At 39.6% G+C, this 22,509-nt stretch overlaps 1 protein-coding gene across 1 annotated transcript in view; it reads left to right on the top strand.

Moving 5' to 3' along the window:
• Nucleotides 1-22,509, top strand: part of tsnare1 (T-SNARE Domain Containing 1) — a 74,827-nt gene that overhangs the window by 8,329 nt on the left and 43,989 nt on the right. The window contains exons 3-7 of the mRNA XM_058646688.1: nucleotides 8,659-8,736; nucleotides 9,084-9,153; nucleotides 16,111-16,201; nucleotides 16,308-16,382; nucleotides 16,790-16,846. Of these exons, the coding sequence (XP_058502671.1) occupies nucleotides 8,659-8,736; nucleotides 9,084-9,153; nucleotides 16,111-16,201; nucleotides 16,308-16,382; nucleotides 16,790-16,846 (371 nt within the window). The remainder of the gene's footprint in view (nucleotides 1-8,658; nucleotides 8,737-9,083; nucleotides 9,154-16,110; nucleotides 16,202-16,307; nucleotides 16,383-16,789; nucleotides 16,847-22,509) is intronic.

The following is a 22,509-nucleotide window of genomic DNA, read 5'->3' as shown; positions in this document are numbered from 1 at the left end:
ATATAAATCTAAATATAAATCGTCATTTCTCTCCCAATGTGGTTGTAAAAGAAAACGTCACACTGCTGCTGACGTGTGGAAATTCATAACATCGAATTATCTCTTGCTGAGTTTACTCTTATTAAACTGTAGGTAATAGCTTCATTTGTCATGCATGTAGCTATAATTGTTTTGTGGAAAGGTCATGTTTTGTATTAAATTTGGCACTCAATTTCTTAATTGCAGATGCCTAAAGTAAGGATAAAAGATCACGGAAGTAATTACACTGGCCTAACAGCTTCAGGAAAAACAAATGTGCTGCAACTGGAAAAACAAATATCTCTTATATTTTCGGTGTGCGACTGTGCTGTGGTGTGTGGTAAGCAGTGCATCCCATGACAAGTTGGTCAATGGTTTGAACCCCGGTATTACCCAATCACCGAGTTGAAAGGTCCTAATACTGTATCATCTGCTTGTGTGTGTTTTTTGTGAGGCAATGTGGGCTTAGGAGTAACACTCTATTTGATCTATAGAGTTCTTTCAGTGGTGACTGCACACGTTATAAATGTGGTACTTTTAATAGCTTTCTTTTTCTGTCAACAGTAATTTACAGTCTCAATTTGCAATGGGGAGAACTAATGAGGGAAAAGAAAGGTTGTTTCACATAATCACATAATTGATGCCCTTTCCCAAATGTTTAAGCAGATCAGCTTGGTACCTTGGTGTCTTCTATCTTAGTGATTCCTTTTCACACCACTGCAGATGGTGTCTTTCCCAATGAGCAAAGTGAGCGAGGCAAATGTTATGAGGAAGCCTCCATCATCATCATCATCATCATCAGTGGTGAATGTCCTATCAGACTGCAGCATGTGAGCAGCTATTTTTAATTAAATGAGTTACTTTATTTACTTGTCTCTAGATGTGGGAGTGTTTAACTGTAGTGGTCTCCCTCAAGGAAGGGAGGCTGAGGATGACCATTTGTTAGGGTTAGGAAACAATTGTTGTTCTTATTCAAAGTACCTTTACATTAAAATACTACTATATAATAATACTGTAACACTGTTACATGTCCTCAACACCTCAACAAAACCTTGAAAGTTTGGTACCACAGCTCCTCTCAGTAAAATGTTTTATGTTATGAGTTAATTTAACTTACTTTTTGGTTTGTTTTTTTAGACAAAAAGAAGTTTTCCTTTACCTTGTTAACCAGTTTTCAGAAGGTGGTAGATAGATGTCAAAAACTGGTCAACAAGGTAAAGGAAAACTTCCTTTTGTCTAAAAAAATTAACCCACAAGGAGAACTTTGATGTTTTATGACTTATGATTCCCTCTCCATATTTTCCAAGCATGAATCAAATCCCTCCTTAAAATATCACTAGTTTCAACATTCTCTGTAAATTTTGTTCCGAGCATCACTCATTTAAGAACTTAAAGAAAGTCCTGAATGATCAATCATTAGTAGACGGTATTTAATTGCACCCAGGTGTGTTCTGAATGCATCCTCAGATCTGATTTATTTGGCTGTTTTGTGGCCACATCCTTCCTCAAGTCTACACTCAAATTCTTCTGCACGACCAATTAAAACTGTCTCCTCTGCTCTATGGTTTCACTGAGAACTGAACATATTAGCAGCTTCAATATCAATACCAATCAACACAAGATATATAGAGTTTCCAATGGATACAATCTTATTTATTTTTTAATTGTAACAAACGATGAGATACTGGTGAGCACAGATACTAAATACCCGAGAGCAGTGTCTCTCAGTCCCGGTCCTGTGGACCCACTGACCTGCATGTTTGAGATGTTTCCCTGCGCCATCACACCTGATTCAAATTAATGGCTCGTTAGCAAGCAGCTCGATGACGAGCCATTCATTGGAATCAGGTGTGTGGGAGCAGGGAAACATCTAACACATGCAGGACCGGGACTGAGAGACATAAATGAACACAGGTGAATCCCATCAAGGCAGGGCAGAGAATCAGAGGAGAGGAAAACACTGCAAAGCCATGACGGACACACAAGGTAATGAACTACAATGGAAAATAGGGAACTTAACTTCCAATGTCAGAAAACATCCAAAAAGTCCGTAAGTAATGCAACATAAAATATCTTTGAATGGCAGAACAGGGCAATAACATTCATTGGTAAGGAGTCTTTTGGAGTAAAATATGTAATAAACAATACAGACAGAAACTGTGCTCCAAATGTAAACTGACCATAAGTGTTTGAAAGGCGCTTACAAATAAAATATATTATTATTATTATTATTATTATTATTATTATTAATAATAATAATAATAATAATAATAATAATAATAATAATAATAATAATATTAGTAGTAGTATATTACAAATGAAGTAATAGTGGGACTTTTGTGCTTATGATAATAACACCATCATTTTCTCTCTTCTTCCTCTATGTGTCATTTTAGTCACAATGCTTAGCAACTGTATGTTAATGTACCTGTGCTATCACAAGTTATTTTAGAATATACAGTTGCCATGAGAAAGAAGCCGCCGTTCCAGAAGAGTTTTCATATTCTTGATTTCCACTCATTTAGCAAGTTCCTGTTAATTATGTCCTATGTATGGCGAGAACCTGAAAATAGCACAGTCAACTTGGGAAAAAATGATGAACTGAACTGTGTGTTTGCAAGTTCAGTGGCTTCTGGCAGTGTCTTGTTTCTTGTTATTTAAGTGCATTCACATGCAAATGTGTTAGATTTAGATGTTAGTTTTCTGGGCATGACAAGGCTGCTCAACATTCACTTCTTTTGGTGAAGCAACTGAGTCCTTTTTTGAAGGTAACATTTGGTCAGTGAAGTTGCAGCATCAACCAACTCATTGATTTATTCATCTTTTAGAGGACATGTTTCCTTTTAAAGCTGCTGTCGTACATCTGCAAACATGCATGTTTGGCTATCTTTTGAATAATTCCTTTCTTCCAAACTAAACCTTTCCTCCTCCCTTATAAGCTATTATTTTTCATCAAGCAGTACGGTTTAGTATAGTCACACATTTATTTCTAGTGTCAAACACTGAGAAGTGTACCAAAATAATTGATCTGTAGCTACTATGTCAGTTTTTTGGGGAAAAAAATAGATTTTTAATAGATATATTAATGCAAGGGTTTTACTGACAGCAGCTTGACAATGACACCATTTGTGTAACCCTAAAATCTAAGCTATATGATAAGACATTTTTCAGATTGCATTGTTGTTCAATGTTGCCCTTCTGCAACGGAACTAAAACTCAACCTCACCGGCTCTGACTGCAGCGGCAGCTGGCCTGCTTCTCATTCACTCAATCAGCTGCTCAGCAGCTAAATTGTAGGTTTTTGGATTGTGTCCCTCCCCAGTGAGGAGAGGCAGTCACTGACCTCCAGCATAATGAGACGGCAGCTCTTGATTAACTTTGTCGCCTATTTGAGAGTGTAATTGAACATGTTGCAGATAGCGCGTTTGTGCTATCGACAAGCTACTTTGTGAGGGCATGATGGTAATTCACCCCCCCTGTGCTTGGGACTCTCATTATTTCAGGGAGAGAAATCAGGGCACGTTGTTTTGACTGTTTAGTGCTTAAATAAAGAGAAAAAAAGAAAATCACCCAAGGCTAACCAATCATCATACTTCTCATCTACAAATATGCAAAGTTAGTTTGCTCTGCAGCTTCGTTTTTTAATTCTACTTGAAGCACTTGTTCTTATATTTACAGTAAGTTGACTGCTGGAATATCAAACACTGAAGACTCCTATTAATATTTCTCTAATTACTCTCCAGTATAAGGTCAGGCAAACAAGTTATCTTTGCATTCTCATGTTCAGGCTCCAGGACAAATGTAAAAGCTTTGTAAATTCAAATGAATCTTCAGTTTCTGCAGTTTTTTTAAATGCATTTTAGTCATGGTAATGGTACACCGTCATCTAAAACCTTCTATATCATAAACTCATAAACACAACAGTCATTCGGAATAAGAAACTTTATTTCTTACTTTTTAAATGTAAAATGTAATTTCAGATGCACCAAATATCAGTATGGTAATGTGATTATCGGGACGCTTTAATGGTAAAATGGTCGAATAAGATGGTGATAACGTTACAATTAAAAAATAAACTAGTACAATAAAAACAGTTAAATATCTATATTTCATAAAGGTGTAAATCTTCACTCGCCTTATGATTTAATTACAACTTCAGTACATTTCAGCTTTATAACAGAGGTAATTTGTGTCCACACTAACACACCTGAAAACATATCACATGACCATCCACATGCTGGTGTGAGATACTTCTAGAGATGACTCAGTCTCAGTTTGCAATGTACTCAGTTACCAGCGAGGGTTTGTATGCTGAGTCATTTTCAGTCTCTGTTACTGCACATCCAGGACAAAAAAACAACAACTTTGGACACAGCAGCATTGTCAAACTGTATTTGTTTTTATTTTAAATGTAGTGTGGATCGCAGGAGTAGAATTGATGTGTTTTCAAACATTCAAATATAATGTTGAAACAGCAAGAATTTTAAACATAACAAGCTTTAGGGGCTCTAAAATAATAGGGTAGTGTGGACCAATGTGACTTCAAATAGAGTCCTCTGTCTTTTTGAGCAATTCCAAATTTCCTCTGGTGATGTTCATAGGGCAAATGAAATGAAAGAGTGATCTGAGAACGATATCATGCACCCTGCTCCCACTATTTAGTTTTGTCAAGAGTGACGATGAAGGTGCCAGTGCAGCTTTGAAGTAACACAGAAAGTAAAACTGACAAGTGCATGTGAAAGTGTTTGACAAGTTAATGTGAGAGAACATTTTCTACTGTAGAAAAATGAAATGGCTGCTGCTGAAGGGATCCAAACTATTTTGCCAAAGACACATTTTGACATAACCCTTTGTGGGCCCTTTCCACAATTATGTGTTGTGGTTCCAATGTGAAAATGACAAAAAGATGATGTGTTACGAATGAGCGCTGTGTGTGTGTGTGCGTGACACAAGCACAAAATCCACAGTTTGGAGCTAGGACAATAACACTTGTTCCTCATAGCATCACAAGGTCTCAAATAAAACCCAAGAGAATTAGATTCTTCATGACACTTCAATAATCCTAAATATATCCAATGTTTGGTCCACAAACTGGGGGCTGCTGCTTGGTGGGTTGGACTTGACAGCACCACCACTTACCTCGCCTCTTTTTGGTGGCAATTTTCCCTTAAAATCTTGAAAACTTATTTTATTGAACACAAACTTTACAAACAAATTCAATCACACACAATGGGACTGAGTTTTCCATTGATTTTTGAGCACAAAAAAACACCAAATTATTGGATTTTCTCTGGAAAATAACTTCTCTTTTTGTCCGTGTGATTGCACATGTAAACAAAAGGGCGCTGTGGTGTTCAGTAATTTGTCAAGCACTGAACATGTGTTGTATTTAAATTCACAGTAAAACTGTCTTATATCCTCATGCAGTCCGTTTCTGCTGTGGCGACATGCTGCTACCAGTAGGTCGCTTTCAAAATTAAAAAAAAGTCTGTCGCTAAAGTCGCTACATATTCACAAGAAAATGGCACAAACCGTACACTTAGATAAACGTTTCTGCTATTATATATAATGTTTACATCTTCTTCTATGTTTTTTGGTGTAAAGTTACAGTGCAACTACAGTCCTGGTATTATGTACTACCGTATTTTGAGTCATTTCAGGGGGTTCCTTGTGGACCGAGGTATTTCCTGAAACTATGCCGTCTTTCCGGGAATTTTTTTTAAAATGGCAAAGAAAAAGATGATTTACGTGCCGTTTACATCTGGACGTGGTATCGCGGCATCAATAAGAACAACTAAATGTTTTTAGTCTTATTTGAATACACCTACATGTCTGCTTGACTTCTTTGTGCATGACAAAAATCGAAATCAGCCACCAGAGCCTAGGACAGCAGAAAACACCCAGCTACACTCGCTGCAAAAATTTAGATACATACAAAACTGCTAGAGAAATAAATAATAACATTATTGTTGCGATACGCTCGATATATTTCATTCCCATCACTCTGTGTGCAGTCAAAATGCTTGGTTCTAGCACATGCAAGAACATAAACTTTGGTTATACACCTGTTCTGCGAGCCCGTGCAGGGACAGACTGCTCCAAACTCCACTGTAGCATGAACACTAGGTATCTATCCATCATAGTAAGAGAAAGGTGTGTTGGAAATGTGTGTATGTGTGTGTGTGTGTGTGTGTGTGCTGAGATAACATTAAAAATGCACTCAAGTTCTCCCAGATGAAAAATTACCCATTTCCAAATGTGCCACAATCTTGTAATGCTGCTCGATTGACTGCATGCAATCATGTTATTACCTGGACGGTTTGTCGGTATAATTCACCAATTTGGGTAATGACTTGTGATATACAGTTGGGGGGTGGGGGGTCTCACACTTCTTCTCCCTGCCCTCACAATGAATATGTGTTCACTGTTCAAGCCTATACTGCATCTGTGCCCCCTGTACATTAGGACCATGCATGTTTAAAAAAAATAAAAAATAAAAAATAGATAGCAGTAATTTATGGGTGAAATATTTGGCAAAATAGTGGGCGAGATGGCTTGTGTGTGCAGCTTACACAGGTTGTGATGTTGATTTCAGCCCGCTGTAATGGCTTCAGGCCATTAACCCTCCCTGTCATTTGCGATGAAATGTGCTTTTGAACAAGGAAAATGGTCCTGCCCACATAACTTATACAGCAGACTCCCCACTTCTGCTGCCAGCCTGTGGCTAAGTGCCATGTCCCTCGTCCGGTCTATCATCATCGCTGCAGTCAGGTCCTACATCAGAAGCTCCCACAGCCTTTGATGTCCATTTAATTTTCACTTCTATTCATTACAATAACAATACACGTCGCTCAATTTAATTAATGTAAATGTCAGTCTTCCTACCGTCTATAATTAAATTGATTGTGATGTGCAAGTCCTTAAACTCTTTACATTCATTCTTTAAATCTTGCTTTGGCAGCTTGAGATGATTTATTAAACATTTAATGAGGGCTTGTATTAAGAAAGACCAGATTTAAGCATAAGCAAGAACTGCACTTGACAGTTTTATTTCTAATGTGAACAAAACACTTGCGTACAGAGTCCCACTGGCTTCTGAAGCAAGTTATTTTTTTATACTCCATCACTTGACACACATTTGAAAGTGTCGTGCTACAGAATATAAATCAATGGGTTGTTGCACAAAAGAAGAATTCAGAAATCCATGCATTAACCGATGCTGGGTTATTTGGCACATGCTAGTAATGTTCAATGCTTAATGACTCACTAAAATATTTATAGAGCTAAATCCTTGTTTGTAATATCGATCAATCTGAGGTTGGTACCTTTGACTAAATTGTAGTTTTATATAATGATTTAAAAACAGAGGTATTCTAAATATAAAACTTTGAAAAATACAAATTTTTTTCTCATCTGTTTTGGCAAATTAATTTCAAGGAGTGACGTCTTAGTAGTATCAGAGCTTCATCATCTAAAACATAGAACATAGAAACACATGAGACTTTATATTATTCCCCCTATATTAAATCTCCATGGTAACCACTGCTTTCCTGCAACCGACTCAAGGCTAAATTCAGCCAGGATAAATTACACATCAGGCCTCAGGTCTTGGTTATCCATGTTTAGTCACCTGGTCGTATGTCCAGATTAACATGTGACCACTATGTAAAGCTAAAAATGATACGTTTGATGATTAAACTTCACGACGATGCAATATGAAAGTTCAATGCACTCAAACACACCTTGAGAGACATAACTTTGAGGCGTCTTTTACTTCAGATGTGTTAAATATGTTAAAGTGTTTGTCGTTTCTCTGGAGTTTTTAAGTTAAATTACTTGGTTTCTTCAACTTTCACAAAAGGACCAAATCTGTATTATTTCTTATTTATCCCAACAGACGTCAATATCTTCTGATTTGAAAATTGTTTATTGTGTGTTTTGGTATTCTTCACTTTATTTCTTTTCTCCTCTTTGTACACGTGCGTATATAGATTTCCTTTGGCGTCTGCAGTTATTACTCATTTGTATTCTAACAAAGACCACCTTTCTACCAATAAAAGTTTCTTTGCACAGTTTTTTTATGGTCAGGTTGCAATCCCATTTCACTGCCGCTGTGCTTGTCGACTGTGAGAGTATCTGTTTATTATTCTCTTGGAGAAAATTAGGCGTCTCGTTTGTTAGATTCTTTTGCAATTGTGGATCAAACCGACCTCAATACTGTACATCAGCGGCAGCTATCTTAGTTTTTAGTGGAAGTGTTATGTCTCACTCTTTGTGTAAAAGCTGCCCTAGTTTAGATGTGGTAAATGGCTGTGATTTTGCTTGACATATGGATAATGGAATCTGTGTGGATGGGAGGGGCGGGGCCAAAGCCATCTGTGAGAGTGGGTACAAATGTGATAGGTCTGGTTTTCAACCTTACAACATAAACCTTTGAGATGTAAAGTGTGACGGGCAAACAAGAAAAAAATACAAACAACCAGGCGGATGCACGCTTCTGAAAACGCTCATATTTGCAGTTTTTACATGGCTTTTGTTTCATCGCTGTAGTCCCTACATGCTGCCACTGTGTAGTCAGCTCTCTTGTGTCACACTCCGTTGGAGTGCGACGTCTTTGCTGACACACTGTTTTCTCCACAGCCACACAGGTCAGCCCCGCTGAACTGCAAGATGTGTTTCAGGAGACCTCCTCCAATATCTTCCAGATAAATGCCAACGGTAAAACACCATTCATAAGTATCACTGCTGTCTGTGTTTTGTACATGCATTTGTGCTTCTACAATTTAACGTGAGACATTTGACTTGTTATATTTGAGCCTTGGCCTTTTGAGAGTTGATATAAGATCATGATCTGGGTTTGGTGTCAAAAGTACCCCAGTACATCATAATGAAGTGATAGCAATCCTATACTGCACATGGAATTAAATGATCTAAAATATACCTTGAAGCCAAAAAAGTGCGTAAAGCCATTGTAAAATGAGAGGAGGGTTGTGACGCAAGGTTAATGAGTGTGTTTGTGAGTTCAGCACAAGAGTATTTAATGTTGTTGTTCAATTGGTCCTCAGTTGTCACATTAGAGAAGAACCTTCAAGCCCTGGGAACATCTAGAGACACAGCAGAGCTACGAGAGAGTCTGTGAGTAACACGCACACAACGCACCGTCTACATAATTGTTTTCCAGCTCAGTGTAAAAGGTTACACTTTGCTCCACTTTCCAGAGAAGTGCTTATTTTCTTGTTTCTTGGGCCCTCTTTCGTATTGATTATTCCTTTTTAGTTGAGCTTTCGCCAATTACCAGATTCAACACTGATGACAAAGTGGCCAATCTAAGATGATTGCATCTGTTTAAAATGCATTACGTCCCACTGTGTTGGCTGGCATGTCACCAATTGTATTGAACCATTATTTCTTTTTTTTTTTATGATTGCCTTGGAAACTTACTGACAATGCCTGGCAGCTTTTATTTTTAACTTCTATTTTCTTTTAAAAATATAATGCTAGATTTCAAAACACAACACATCCTGTGTTTTCGACTGATGTAAATTACAGCAATGTGATGCTCTGACTTATTCAGCAGCTTACATTGTTTTCAAAGATTGCTCCAGAAAACAGACATGAGGCTTCTTGGCTCTTTACAAACTTAATGGGGATTTCAAAAGCTCATTAAACCAGTGATTTTAACATCATCATTTTTATACATTTTAATCACATTCCACATCTAATAGTGTAAATGTTTAGTGTTTTTTACTTCACTTAAATCACCAAAACATGGCATACAACAATAACCAGTATTTTCATACATTAACAAAAACACTAATAACAGGAAGCATCACATACATTATTTGTGTGATGCTTTAAATTAATATTTTTATCTTTATAGTTTTGATGATTTTTCCTCATCAATTAACATTTTATTGAAGAAAAAAAAAACTGTTCACTCTGACACAACTTAATATATTATATTAATAATAATATATATTTTGCCAACATAATAAGAATGAAACTGAAATGGTCCTTTTTCATTTGCTCTGGCGATATCTTTTCACTTAGGGTTAAAAAGTCCAGAATTCCAGGCTTAATAACGTGGTTTTGGCTGTCTGCGCTCTCTCGCCTGAATTTCCCAGGACAACCCTCGTTCTGTGATTCATGTTTTCAAACAAAATCATTGTGAAGCTTCTCTATTTGGTTATAAAACTACTATGAAAACAGGAACCACGTCAAAGTCTTTCAACTAAATTTGCCGTCAGCTTTGTTTTGCATTAGTATTTCATTCTATCAAAAATATCCAGCTTATTTTTTCTCTATATTGTTCATAAGTGCATAACATTTGCCATCATCTTGCTTTTGCTGCAGATGCAGTGTTTTGCAAGAGATTTTAGTTTTTCACCGAGGCATGATTAGGAAGAGAAATCAGGGCAGACAATGCAGACCATTTGGGGCCCCTGAGCTGAGGGGGGGGGGGCGGACCCCCCAGAGAACAACTGATTACATATCTACAGCAACAACGATTGTGCTCGAACCTTTTGAATTGTGCAATTGACTCTGTGCAGGAGACTGCAACAACACCGTGTATTGTGTGAGGGTCGATTGGGTTCCCCCAGCAGACTGACAGACAGACACATCTTTCTCTGCATGAAGCATTACTCTTGACTTTTTAAAGTAACAGTGAGTCAGTAGTCGACAAGTGCAGGCCTCAGTCTGAAGGCAAAGAAATTCAATGGTTAATAGCGTTTAACCCTTTCCTGTAAAGTCTTTGTGCATTAATTGACAGCACGCTCCAAGTGACATCGCAATTGTTAGGGCATTTTAAAAAGAGCAGGTGTGCTCCTCAGGTGTGACAGTCAGTATGCCGACGCATTATGTTGCAGACAATCATCACTTTGGATAAAATTGACAGGAAGAAATAAAAACAATCTGCAGTTTGCCAACAGAATTTTTTTTTTTTTTTAAAGAAGTCACTAAATCAATTATTGACAACTTGTTCATAGAGTTAAACTGCATGGTTCCATAAATCACAGATGTACATCATATAAAAGACAGTTGCAGTGAACTATATGTCTATACCTGCATGGTCACATTATCCATCGTCACTGCAGAACAAAAACCATCTCCATGCGTATTCGTATCCACTGACAAGAGAAAACAACACCTCGCTCATGTTTTCGTACATTATATTAGAAACCAATGGAAACCATGTCCATCATCAACTCAGCCAAGAGTGTGCAGGAAACAGGTGCAAAACATGTCACAGCCATCGTTTTAGGCTCAGATCACGCACCTCATCCTCCTCTTCTCTTACACAACAAGCTGCGCTGCGCTGCCTCTCAAACCCACATTAATGCACCTGCTCTCCTGCAAATACTGTATGTACTGTTTATGTACAGCATATCTGTACAAGGCAGTAGTGGGTGTATGTTTTGCTGAAGATGCACATTTAAATGTCAGATGAGAAACAGTCCATCTGTTGCTCTCTCTCTCTCTCTCTATATATATACGGTTTGTATTTATGGCACCTTTTGGTCTTGATGACCACTCACAGCTGCTTTACACTACAGTTTTGCCATTCACACCCACTCACTCACACTTTCACAGCAGCACATTTCCTATCACTTGTCTTTCATACCCATTCACGGGCTGCCAGCACAGCCGTCAGGAGCAACGTGGGGTTAAGTGGACACGTCGGCATGTAGACTAGCGGAGCCGGGAATCAAACACCACAACCTTTAAGTTGAAAGACAGCTTGCTCCTCCACCAGTCTACCGTCGCTCGCATAGGTATGTGTGTATTTTTAGGACACATTACGTTTTCAAAGTTCAAAGTTGTTGAATCCAACATTTAGTGCTTAGTGATGATTAAGGTAAAAGAATGCATTATATCAGTGAGGTTTTACAGAATATTAGAAAGAGCAAAAATTGTGAATAAGCACAATAATATGCTTCTATACATTTGGGATCTGTATGTCTTTTATTTTGTTTGTTGAAGAACGTTTCGGCTCGTCCTTGACCACTGAATGCACATGTACATGGACATTTTATACCCATAGGCACTATTTACTATTTAGTTGCTTGTGTGTGCTTGTGGTTGTGTGACTGTATTGCACTATTATTTGTGACCTCATGACAGAGAACTCTGTTCAGTATAACCTTTGTCCCTGTGCCAAGAAGGTTCCACATACAATAATCCTTATAAATGTCCTCAAACCAGCCACTCACTCCTGGACAATGACCTTTAATGTCCTCTCCGGTTTGGGTTGTTGACAGACACCTGATTGATTTCAGTGTGCTAAATCTGGACCATAATCAGATTCACTGGTGTAAATGTTCAAACGTCAGTTGTTAATTGAAAAACCATGTGAGGCAGATGGGACACAGGCAGCTCTGGATCTTCAGAATGCTCACAAAGCGCTAAATGAGACATTAGAGAGCAGTGATCTGATGCAGAGCAAACGAAGGATTAGTCCAGCGTCTCTCAGTCCTGGTCCTCGTAACCCACTGCCCTGCATGTTTTAGCATGAGCTGACTATTTGAATCAGCTGTGCTGGAGCAGGGAAACACCTAAGACATGCAGGGCAGTGGGGTCCAGAAGACCAGGATAAAGAATTTCTGGATTAGTCACATAAGAGACACAAAAGACAAGTGACTAACTGTGAGCAGAGAAAGATGGCCACAGCATTTGTACTGCACAGATACATTAAGAGTGGAGTCAAGAACTGAAGCTGGATTATGAGCCTCAAACATCCTGAGGGAGCTGGTCATCAGTAACAGTCTCAGTCATAATTAGAAAATCAAGTTTTGGCAATAACCCTAACACTAACTTATTTTTGCTGAGTCTTGCAATGAAGACCTCCCGTCTAACACATTGAAATACACAAATATGAAACATTTTGATTCCCACTTATAGCTTCTAATAGTGGTAACTTACTATAGAGATAATTTGTCTACTGTCCTCTGATCCACTGGTTAAAAACTCACATCACATACAAGCGTTTGCCTTTTGTCTGCAGTAAAACACAACACAATTAGCATTTACTGCCAGCTTAAATGACTGTATTATTGCAGTCGACACAGGTTTTTATTGACAGTGGCTCTGATCAGCAGTGATGGAAACATGGCACCTCGGTGAATACACTAATGTTGTTATTACACCGTGACAAGTAACCACCGTAACAGCATCACTGCTCTCTGTGGTGCTTTCTTGTGTTGTGTTGCATTGTGTGCTTCACTGCATTGCTTCTTCTAGCGCGTTTCAGTGCTGGTATGAATCACTACATTTGGAATAAAGGTCAAAGGAGATAAGGTACTAAAGGTGCTTTGAGTCTTTGTGGCCCCCACCCTCTGGAAGTGTCTTTGCTCAGCACTAAAAGACACGCAGTCAACTGACAGTTTCTGATAAAATTACATACTTCTTTCACTTCAGCTCATATTGTGGCCTCGACCCCTATAATTGTTAATTGCTCCTATATTTTTATTAATTACTTTATTTTACTGTTGTTATCTTGGATGTGAAACCAGGATTGGTATATTGTTATTTTATTACCTTCTTATTTGAATTCATCTAATGTCATACTGCTTAAAATCATATAGCACCTTATAACTTTGGTTTCCAAAGGTGCGCTCTATAAATAATTAAATAAATAACATAAAGGCAAACATACAAACCATTCAATAATAATTTGACTCCCCGCTCATGCTTAGAGATAGCAGTAGCTACAACCATAGCTCGCCTTAACTGCGCAAGTTGTAAAGTTTGGACCCTATGAATAAAGTCAGAGCATCGTGACCGCCCCCCACCAAGCAGCACCTCTCGCCCACCCTGGCCCCCCCCACTCGATGCTCTCCATCCCTCACACGTCCCCCTGCGGCCTGCTGTGCTCTCAGACTCTTCTGGCTCAGTTCACCGGGGCATGAGAACAACACACAACAGAGTTGACTGATTGAAATTCACAGTGTGAGCGGTTCCAATCTTTTGCATGCTGTTTTCGGGCCACTTGGCTTTCCAGCTTGTTGCGGGAGAAGAGTGTGACGAGCAGATGTATCACTGTGCCGCCGTGCCGCAGAGGGTCCTCTCAGGGTTTCTCAGTGGTGGGCGAGGCCTAATTGTTTGCTAACAGCGCGTCAGTGGTGGGCGGGGTTTCCGCTGTCTCACAGACCATCTATCAGAGCTCATCTGAACTGAAACAGCTCAGCTCACAATTTTAGCTGGTGGACTGCAGGTTTTACAGGATTCCCTTTGCCTCCTTTTAGTTTAGTGTATATGTATGTATATGTACATTTGAGATAATTTTTCTGAAATAAAATGACATTACTTACCATGTTTACACACTATACACCTTTTAAGCTCTTGTGGTGCTTTTGGCAGGATGTGAAGATGACAATCCAATCCAATCCAACTTTATTTATAAAGCACTTTAAAAACAACAGCTGAAACAATGTGCTGTACATCACAGATACATAAAATAAATAAAAATATCGAAAAATACTACCAAAAAACCTAAATAATAACACTGTAAATATGATAAGGTCTATGAAAATAAATGGTTTTTACTCATAAACAAAGTTCTGTCCTGTGACTGGAGGAGGGAAGGATGTGGAAGTTATTAAAATCAAATCAAACGTCAAAGTTGCATAAGTGGCTTCAAGCTAAGGGATACTTGTCACATCTCTCAGCAAAATCCTGAAGTGTTAAATAGCTCTGACAACTATCGCCATGGTTTCTCTGCTTCAAGGATTTCACAGTAAATCTATGAAAAACTTGCCCACTAAGCCCACAACACTTGGTCCAGTCAGGAGCTAGAACTCTATTCTTGTTTGCGCATATATACTGTTTATCTGTGAATAAATGTTCATGAGGTGAGGGATAGGGAGGAGGGAGGGTGAAACATAAGTCAGAATCTGCAGTTGAGTTGCATCATGGGAATACAATAGGAATGTAATGGAGCTTAATCCAAACTGATTAGTAATAAAAAACTAAATATCCCAATTCCAGCTGCTGAGATTTTCATTGTGGTCTGCCAAGTCCCACAATTAATAAAAGTGGGAATCAAATCTGAGCATAGACCGATGGGAAGGACAAAACAATTCTTTGGACTTTAGTGCATGTCTGAAAAGCAGCTTGCAGACAGCAGTTTTGCAGTGAGTGAGTGAGTGAATAGCTAAGAAATGAAAGTGACCTGATCTTTCCCTCCCAGATGCCCCACGGTCCACTTACTCCCACAGCCACCAGTTACACACAGATCAATATGTGTGCAGGGTGTGTGTAGCAGCAGATTGTGCTGCTGACTCCGGCTCTGTGGGGCAGCCCGTTATAGTGTCAAGTCAGATGAGAGAGGCAGACTGTAAGACCGGGATGACCCCGGCTGCATGTATGTTTGAAAATTGATGCTGCTGCAGAGATGTAAACACTGCTGCAACTTCAACCTTTGGGCCTCCCTGTATAAACAAAGATGACGAATAGAGACCATCTCTACCAAAGCTATTAATACTCAGTCACTCTGCTGGTCAGATGTGATCTCACACAGTGCTGCAGGGTTTCATTTTTTTACTCTTAATATGATGTATTTGTGATATTTTCCTTCATTTCCTGCATATGTTTTATTTATACTGCTCCAGTAGAAGGTTTATTTCTATCAATATGTGTCCTTCATTTACTCCATCTGGATCATGGATGGATTTGAGTTCACTCTGGGAGAAATGGCTGTGGTCAGTGTGTCATTTAGACCAATCAAGAGAACAAACGGGGAGAATACACAATTGAGGATGAAGACACGGAGAGGTGACTACTAATAATGTTGTGAGATGGTGGCACAGAATTTTACAGAAAACTCTACAGGTGCACAAAAGCATACATTCTTCCTGATTATCAGAACACACTCTCAGTCACTTATGAACCTCAGTGAAAGAAAGCACATTTTAAACATCTTGACCTTTTTGTCTCATACAGGCTTTTGTTATTGTATTGATTCAAAATATCACCTCTCTGTAACATTTGTATACAAGTCTAATTCCACTTGAATTCTCATTAATGGTCTCTCTCTCTCTCTCTCTTGCTGTGTGTGTGTGTGTATTTTTGTCTGTCTTCCAATCTTCTCTCCAGCCACTCCACGCAGCAGCAAACCAACAAAGTCATCACCAACACAAGCCAGCTCATCAAACAGCTCTCAGATATCATCAGTGGCTCTTCACGGGTATTTTATGCTCTTATTCCTCCCTTGTTCATTGTCATTTTGAAGAATCAGCTGCGGATTGAACAGCATTTGAGCTAATTAAAGCTAATCTTGTTTTGTTGCACAGCAAGACCGTCTGCGCCTGACTCGACTAAAGACTGAACTGTCAGAGTCTGTGCAGTGCTATGGGGATTTGCAGAAGGTGATTTATTCATTTGCTATGGTTACTGGAGTCTTACTGATAAATGACAGATGGTGCAAAACAGACAACACAAAGCAACACACTCTCTGACAAATCAAGTTCCCACATAACTTAAGCGCTTTCTCATTTATGATTTGTGAGGAACATATTTTCTATTTTCAAGTTGTAACATATCTACAGTGTTGTGATCACTTTTTGCTGTTTTTGGCTGAAATTATTGTGACGACAACTATGTCCCGGTTTTAAATGTAATTGCAAGTAAAACACAGTCCTTTAGAAACATGCACTAATTTGAGAATGCAATTAAGTTGTTTAAGAACATTAACATTAAACAAAACATCTGACCTCTCCTGGAAGGAAAAATCTGTATTTTCTTAACCATGCCTCTTCATTTGCTCCTCTTTCAGAAAATTGCAGAACGCTCAAAGGCTTTGCTTCCTCCAGCCCAGACAGATAAGAAAAAGGTGAGCTAATATGGTGGTGGTGAAAATCCTCCTGTTGTTTTATTGTTATGCATATTAGAGCAGGATGGTGGCATTTCTGTGCTTGATTGCGTTCTCACAGGGCTTCTGAAAAGCCATTTTTTTAGACTGTCATGTCACAGCTGAAAGGTATTTGTTTTGTTTTTTTTAAATATGGATCCAAGAGTTTGTTAGAGTAACTGTCAATCAGTCAATCACTGTGTTTATTAGGTTCTTCAATATTACAAATTGAATGGGAATGTGATGATTCAATCAATATAAAACTTTCATGCATGGTCGCTTGCTGTGCCAATCTCAGCTGACATAGGGCGATAGGCGGGTTACCCCCTGCACAGTTCGCCTGCCCATCACAGGGCCACATAGAGACAAACAACGTTTCACTCTTACATTCACACCTATGGTCAATTTAAAGTGTCCAATTGACCTAATCCCCATATTGCATGTTTTTGGACTGTGGGGGGAACCCAGAGAAAACCGGGAGAACATGCAAACTCCATGCAAAAAGGCCCTTGTTCCAACCGTGGCTCGAACCCAGGTCTTCTTGCTGCAAAGGCAAGAGTGCTAACCACTACACCAACCATGTGGCCCAATACAAAACATATTTAAGGTAAGTGCTGTTGACTGGTGTGCCAGACAGCTCAGCCGTGGTGAGGGTGCAGTTTGCTCTGCCCCCGGGGGCCGACATGCTCCGAAGGGGTTCCTGGTACGGTGGGGCAAGACCACCAACGCGGAGAGGACCCCCAAACCATACAGCACCTGCAGGCTTGGACCCACTTGCAAGGACACAGACCTTCGAGAGGCCAACGAAACAGCGTGGGACTGGCGTGAGAGACGTAACGACAAGCTATGAAAGTTTGGTGGAAGGAGACCTTGTGGCAGAACAAGGACTAGGTAGGGAGATCATATCTCCTTGTGGGCCTGGCGGCGTCTGGGGATCCCCCAGTCAGAGTTGAATGATGTGGACAGGGAAAAGGTAGTCTGGGGTTCTCTGCAAGAGTTGCTACCTCCATGACCCAATCTCGGACAAGCGGTTGACGATGGACGGATGGATGATTATTCACCTGCTTTGACTATCACTTATGGAAAATGCACACAATTTGCATCTGTTTGGATGTGAAGATTATTTGGACGTTGTTAAGTTTTACCTGGTGCAGGCAGAATAATGAAGTTTAAACAGCACACACACAGAATTTCACTGCAAGATCCCAGTTGCACTGCTAACGTCTAACACTCACAACAAACACAGCTGTGTAATCTGATGTCAGGAGAAAGAGCTTCCACTGAGGTATCATTTAATTGGTGTCTATTTTTAGCTCTGATGGGTCAAGCACTGCTTGACTTGCTTTTCGTTAGTTAAATTACATTTAACTCACTTTCTCGCACAGAGCAAATTGTTTTTAGACAGGATGCAATCAATGACGCAACAGCAGGGTGTGTTTGTGTGTGATTGTGTTTCCATGTGCAACACTATAAATTTTATTGGTAGCATTAATATATTGATGTTATACTAATATAAGATTTTATTACTTTTGTGTTTGGTAGGCTGCATTTCTAATTCATGACTGTTTGTACTGTTTGTGCTGAGTTTGTTTTAAAGTCCTCATTAATAACCAATTATTTACTCTCAGGTTAAATCTGACCTGTATTTTATTAAAACATCACTCACAACTATTTCTGACCACTGATGACAACGTGACGGAGCCTTGTTTAGATCAGAAAAATCAAAAGCCTGTCTTAAACATTTCAGTTGCACAGTTAAAGTGACTGGAAGAAATTGCCCATGTCAGTTCAACGCATATAATTATGCAGAGGGCAGAACATACTATTTCAGTATATACTGTATACTGCATGACCCATGATCAGCCCAGTTCATACAGCTGAGTGATGTGTGTGGGTGAGAAATCAGTGAGACCTGCAGAAACAGTACAATTTTTATATTCATCGGTCATACAACTTTGTTTTTGCACATTTACACGGCAGTTACTAAACTTTTAAAATTTAAAACAAGCAGACAGAAATGTGAGGCAAAAGGGCTACATTAAGTTAGAATTAAAATTGCAATGTTCTTCTTGGAGACCATGGGCTCTTATGGCTGTACATGAATAAAGTATCATCGCCCCCATCTTTACAGAAAGAGTTCAGTGTTCAGCTATGTAAATGAACATTCAACAACACCTTTGCAGGAGGAAGATCTGGACTTTTTTGATTGAAAGACCATCTTGAACACCGCCTTGCCGTTGAAGTGGTTGGAAGTCATCTGCAGATTAATCTGGCTGAGCAGTGGCAGCTGCAGAACTATTTAGCTCACAAAGAGCCTCTAAAATCTATCTTCTTTTTTACACAGGGAAGAGTCATATGCGTCAGGCTTTTACATCCCTCTGAAGGCAAATTATCAAGGTCTTTCATTCTATTCTAAGCGATAGAGGTGAAGGACTTTGTGGGTGGCAAGCTGAGGGATATGTGATATAACTTTGTCTACCCTCAGTGCATAGTAGCAAGTCTATTAATCTGTAAGTGCATTAGAAGAATTAATTGGTGAGTCTGCAGTTACATTGGGGACAGTCAGTGTTTTTGCAATAGATGAAATAGCAGGTATTTTTTTCCCACTCCATGGACAGAAAATGAGAGATATGTTTGGAATGTCATTAAATATGCATTTTGTGGAAAAATGCAAATGTTATTGATTGTTTGTCACCCACGGGTCATCGGAGTAGGCTGGAATTGACAGCAGGAAATTCTCTGCAAAGTGCTCCCATGTCAGAATTATTGTCTTGAGTGTCGTTCTTGACTCTGTGATGTGCTATTATATTCCAGAGCATGTGGGCATGTATGTGGAGGAGTCAGCGGGATGTAGCCCAGTTGAGTTGCTGAGCAGTGGTGAGTCAGAGTGTATCCAGTAGACAGAGCGCTGTGACTAAGCCTGGGTTGGTCCCTGTGCGCTGACCCACACTGGCTCATATACTGTGAATTAGCTGTGGAGTCAGCCACACAAAGGTGGAACACATTAGAAAAAGCAGACCCACTCTCTGACTGTGTAGCTTTTCCCCCTTTTTTCCTGCTTATGTTCACACAAACCCACACACAGGGTTTCCACACCTTGGTTGATATCAAATTCAAGGACTTTTCAAGAACTTTCCAGGACCATTTCCCGAAAAATTCAAGGACAGAAAGACCGACAACTTGTAAGAGCCCAATGCCCATGCCATCCACGTGTATTGATTTGCAGCATGGCTTCACAACATCTGGGTCAAGCCAGTCTTTTCAATTTTGTTTGTTTGGTGAACCAAAGATCTTGAAATTTGCACGTCCCAGGCATCACGTAATCACGTCATGGAATCTCATGTCAATGGCGGGGGGGAGAGAGGAGAGGAGAGGAGAGAGAGAGAGAGAGAGAGAGAGAGAGAACACAAACAAGGGCACATCCACGGAGGCACATTTGCGTTAACATAAATATCAACTTTACTTATTTCTTGTGCAGAATTCAAGCACTTTCAACGACCCATGTCTATTTATGAACACTTTCAAGGCTCTTGTGAAATACTTTTTTTCAAATTTACCAACTTTCAAGGATTTCAAGGACCCATGGGAACCCTGCATTCATTTCTTGGCCCTGCATATACACACTGATGGCTGAATGCATGCACATGCACATTTTGATTCATGCTGTGACCTTGCAGACAACAACTGTAGATGCCTAGACAAGCTGGTGACAAAGGCCAGTTCTCTGCTAGGGAGGGGGCTGGTCTCTCTCTGACATGTGGTGGAACAGCTGATGAGGAGGAAGCTGCATGCCATCATGGACAATAACAAACACCCCCTCCACAACATCCTGACTGGACAGAGAAGCAGCCACAGTGAGAGGCTGATCTTACTGCACTGTGGGACTGAAAGGTTCAGGAAATCCTTTGTCCCCACAACCATCAGGCTTTTTAACACCCAGACAATATGGGCAGGTTGCAATAACTAGACTACCTCCCTCCCTCCCTCCCCCCCACCGACCTACCTTACCAAACAATCACTCACCCACCCTTCCTTCCTTTGTTGCACATCACCTTCTCCTGCTCTCTCCCTTTGTTTCCTGTCTTATACTGTCTTATACTCTTTGCAGCTTGACTATCTACTTGTACTTTCATAACTAATAAAGCCATGAAAAGGTGATCCTGGGGATTGAAACTGCCATACATCTGTCTAAGATGGGCAATACATAATCGATGCTGCAGATTATAATCTTTGCTGGTTAGCAAGAGAATAAGACCTGTTTACTTCCTTCATGGCAACACTCAAAGCAGTTTGGTGGCACGGTGATTACTTGTTTTAGGTTTTTTTAGTATTTATCGTGCCATATATCACAGTGGTTATATGTGTCTCTGCTTTCAAATATTCATTATTTTTTATTGAACCTTTACGCCTTGACATTTTAATTTATGCCTTAAGAATTTAAATGCACCTCTGAGGTTTTCGCAATAGCAATGTCATTGTACTACGCAGTGACAATGAAGTGCTTAAATCTCATAGTGTTTGGTGTAGTTGTTTTGATATGTCTTGACTGTCAACACTGTAGCATTGAAACTGTGCAAGATTTAACATACAACTCGAGCTTCATTTCATTGTCCATAAGATATGCCTTTCATACTGTACACCCCCTCTCAATGTGGCAGGCTATTTAAGCTGCAATACTTTCCCATCTCTCCTCTGCTAGTCAGTGCCACTGCTACCCTGTGCTGGTGTTGCTGCTCATGCATTAAGCCCCACCACCAGCACTGCATTCACCTGCAGGCTCCACAGTAGGGGTTTAAGATGTTTGCTCATCACTCATATGTCAACGTAACATATCTGTGGGGAGTGATTAAGTCGGAGCCTGGACGGCAACCATAACCATTTGTATACTGATGCAACAAACAGTCTAACATTTAAACATGAGTTGTTTAAAAGAAAATGGATGGCTGGATATTCAAGTTAGTTGTTAGCTCTACTGGATTAGTTATATAGTAATTATTATGTAATTATAAATGCATTCTATAAAGTAATGTTGTCATATACTGTTTATATACTATGCATATTTGTAAGACATTTATGCAGTGTATTCCAAACACGTGTGGTTCAGTACTTCTTAAGGTCTTGTCTACTTAGTATGTGTGTGTGTGTGTGTGTGTACTCGTCAGCCTATCCAACAGTGGACCCCAGAGTCATAAAACACATACCAACAGGGGACCTTCATGCCAACAGGGGACATTTTTCAGGTCCCCTGTTGCTCATGCTTTAAATCATGCTAAAATTATGTCCCAAACCCTCTGATGATTTTTCCTTTTTGCAAAGAGGGGACCTGCATGTGTGTGAGTTTAAGCTTTTTGATCTTGAAAGTGTAAATACAATGTTGTTTTGCAGTAATTTAAAAATAGGATTTAACCACATGATCTGATCAGTCTTAGTCCAAAAAGGTTCATATGGTCTTTTTGGTATGATTGAGCTTAAGGTTCCTTCAGTCAGACAGAAAAATGTTTTTAGATTACCTTGACATGTTTGACCACTTCCTGTGGTCTTCCTCAGAAGGGTCATGTGAGGTTACATGTAACGTGTAAGGGGATAACTACAGCCACTGTTGTCTGACATCCTGTTGAGGACAACATCCCAGGTGTGTGATAGGA

The sequence above is a fragment of the Solea solea genome, chromosome 13, assembly GCF_958295425.1.
Source record: "Solea solea chromosome 13, fSolSol10.1, whole genome shotgun sequence".
Lineage (NCBI taxonomy): Eukaryota > Metazoa > Chordata > Actinopteri > Pleuronectiformes > Soleidae > Solea > Solea solea.
This window is presented reverse-complemented; position numbering and strand designations above follow the sequence as displayed.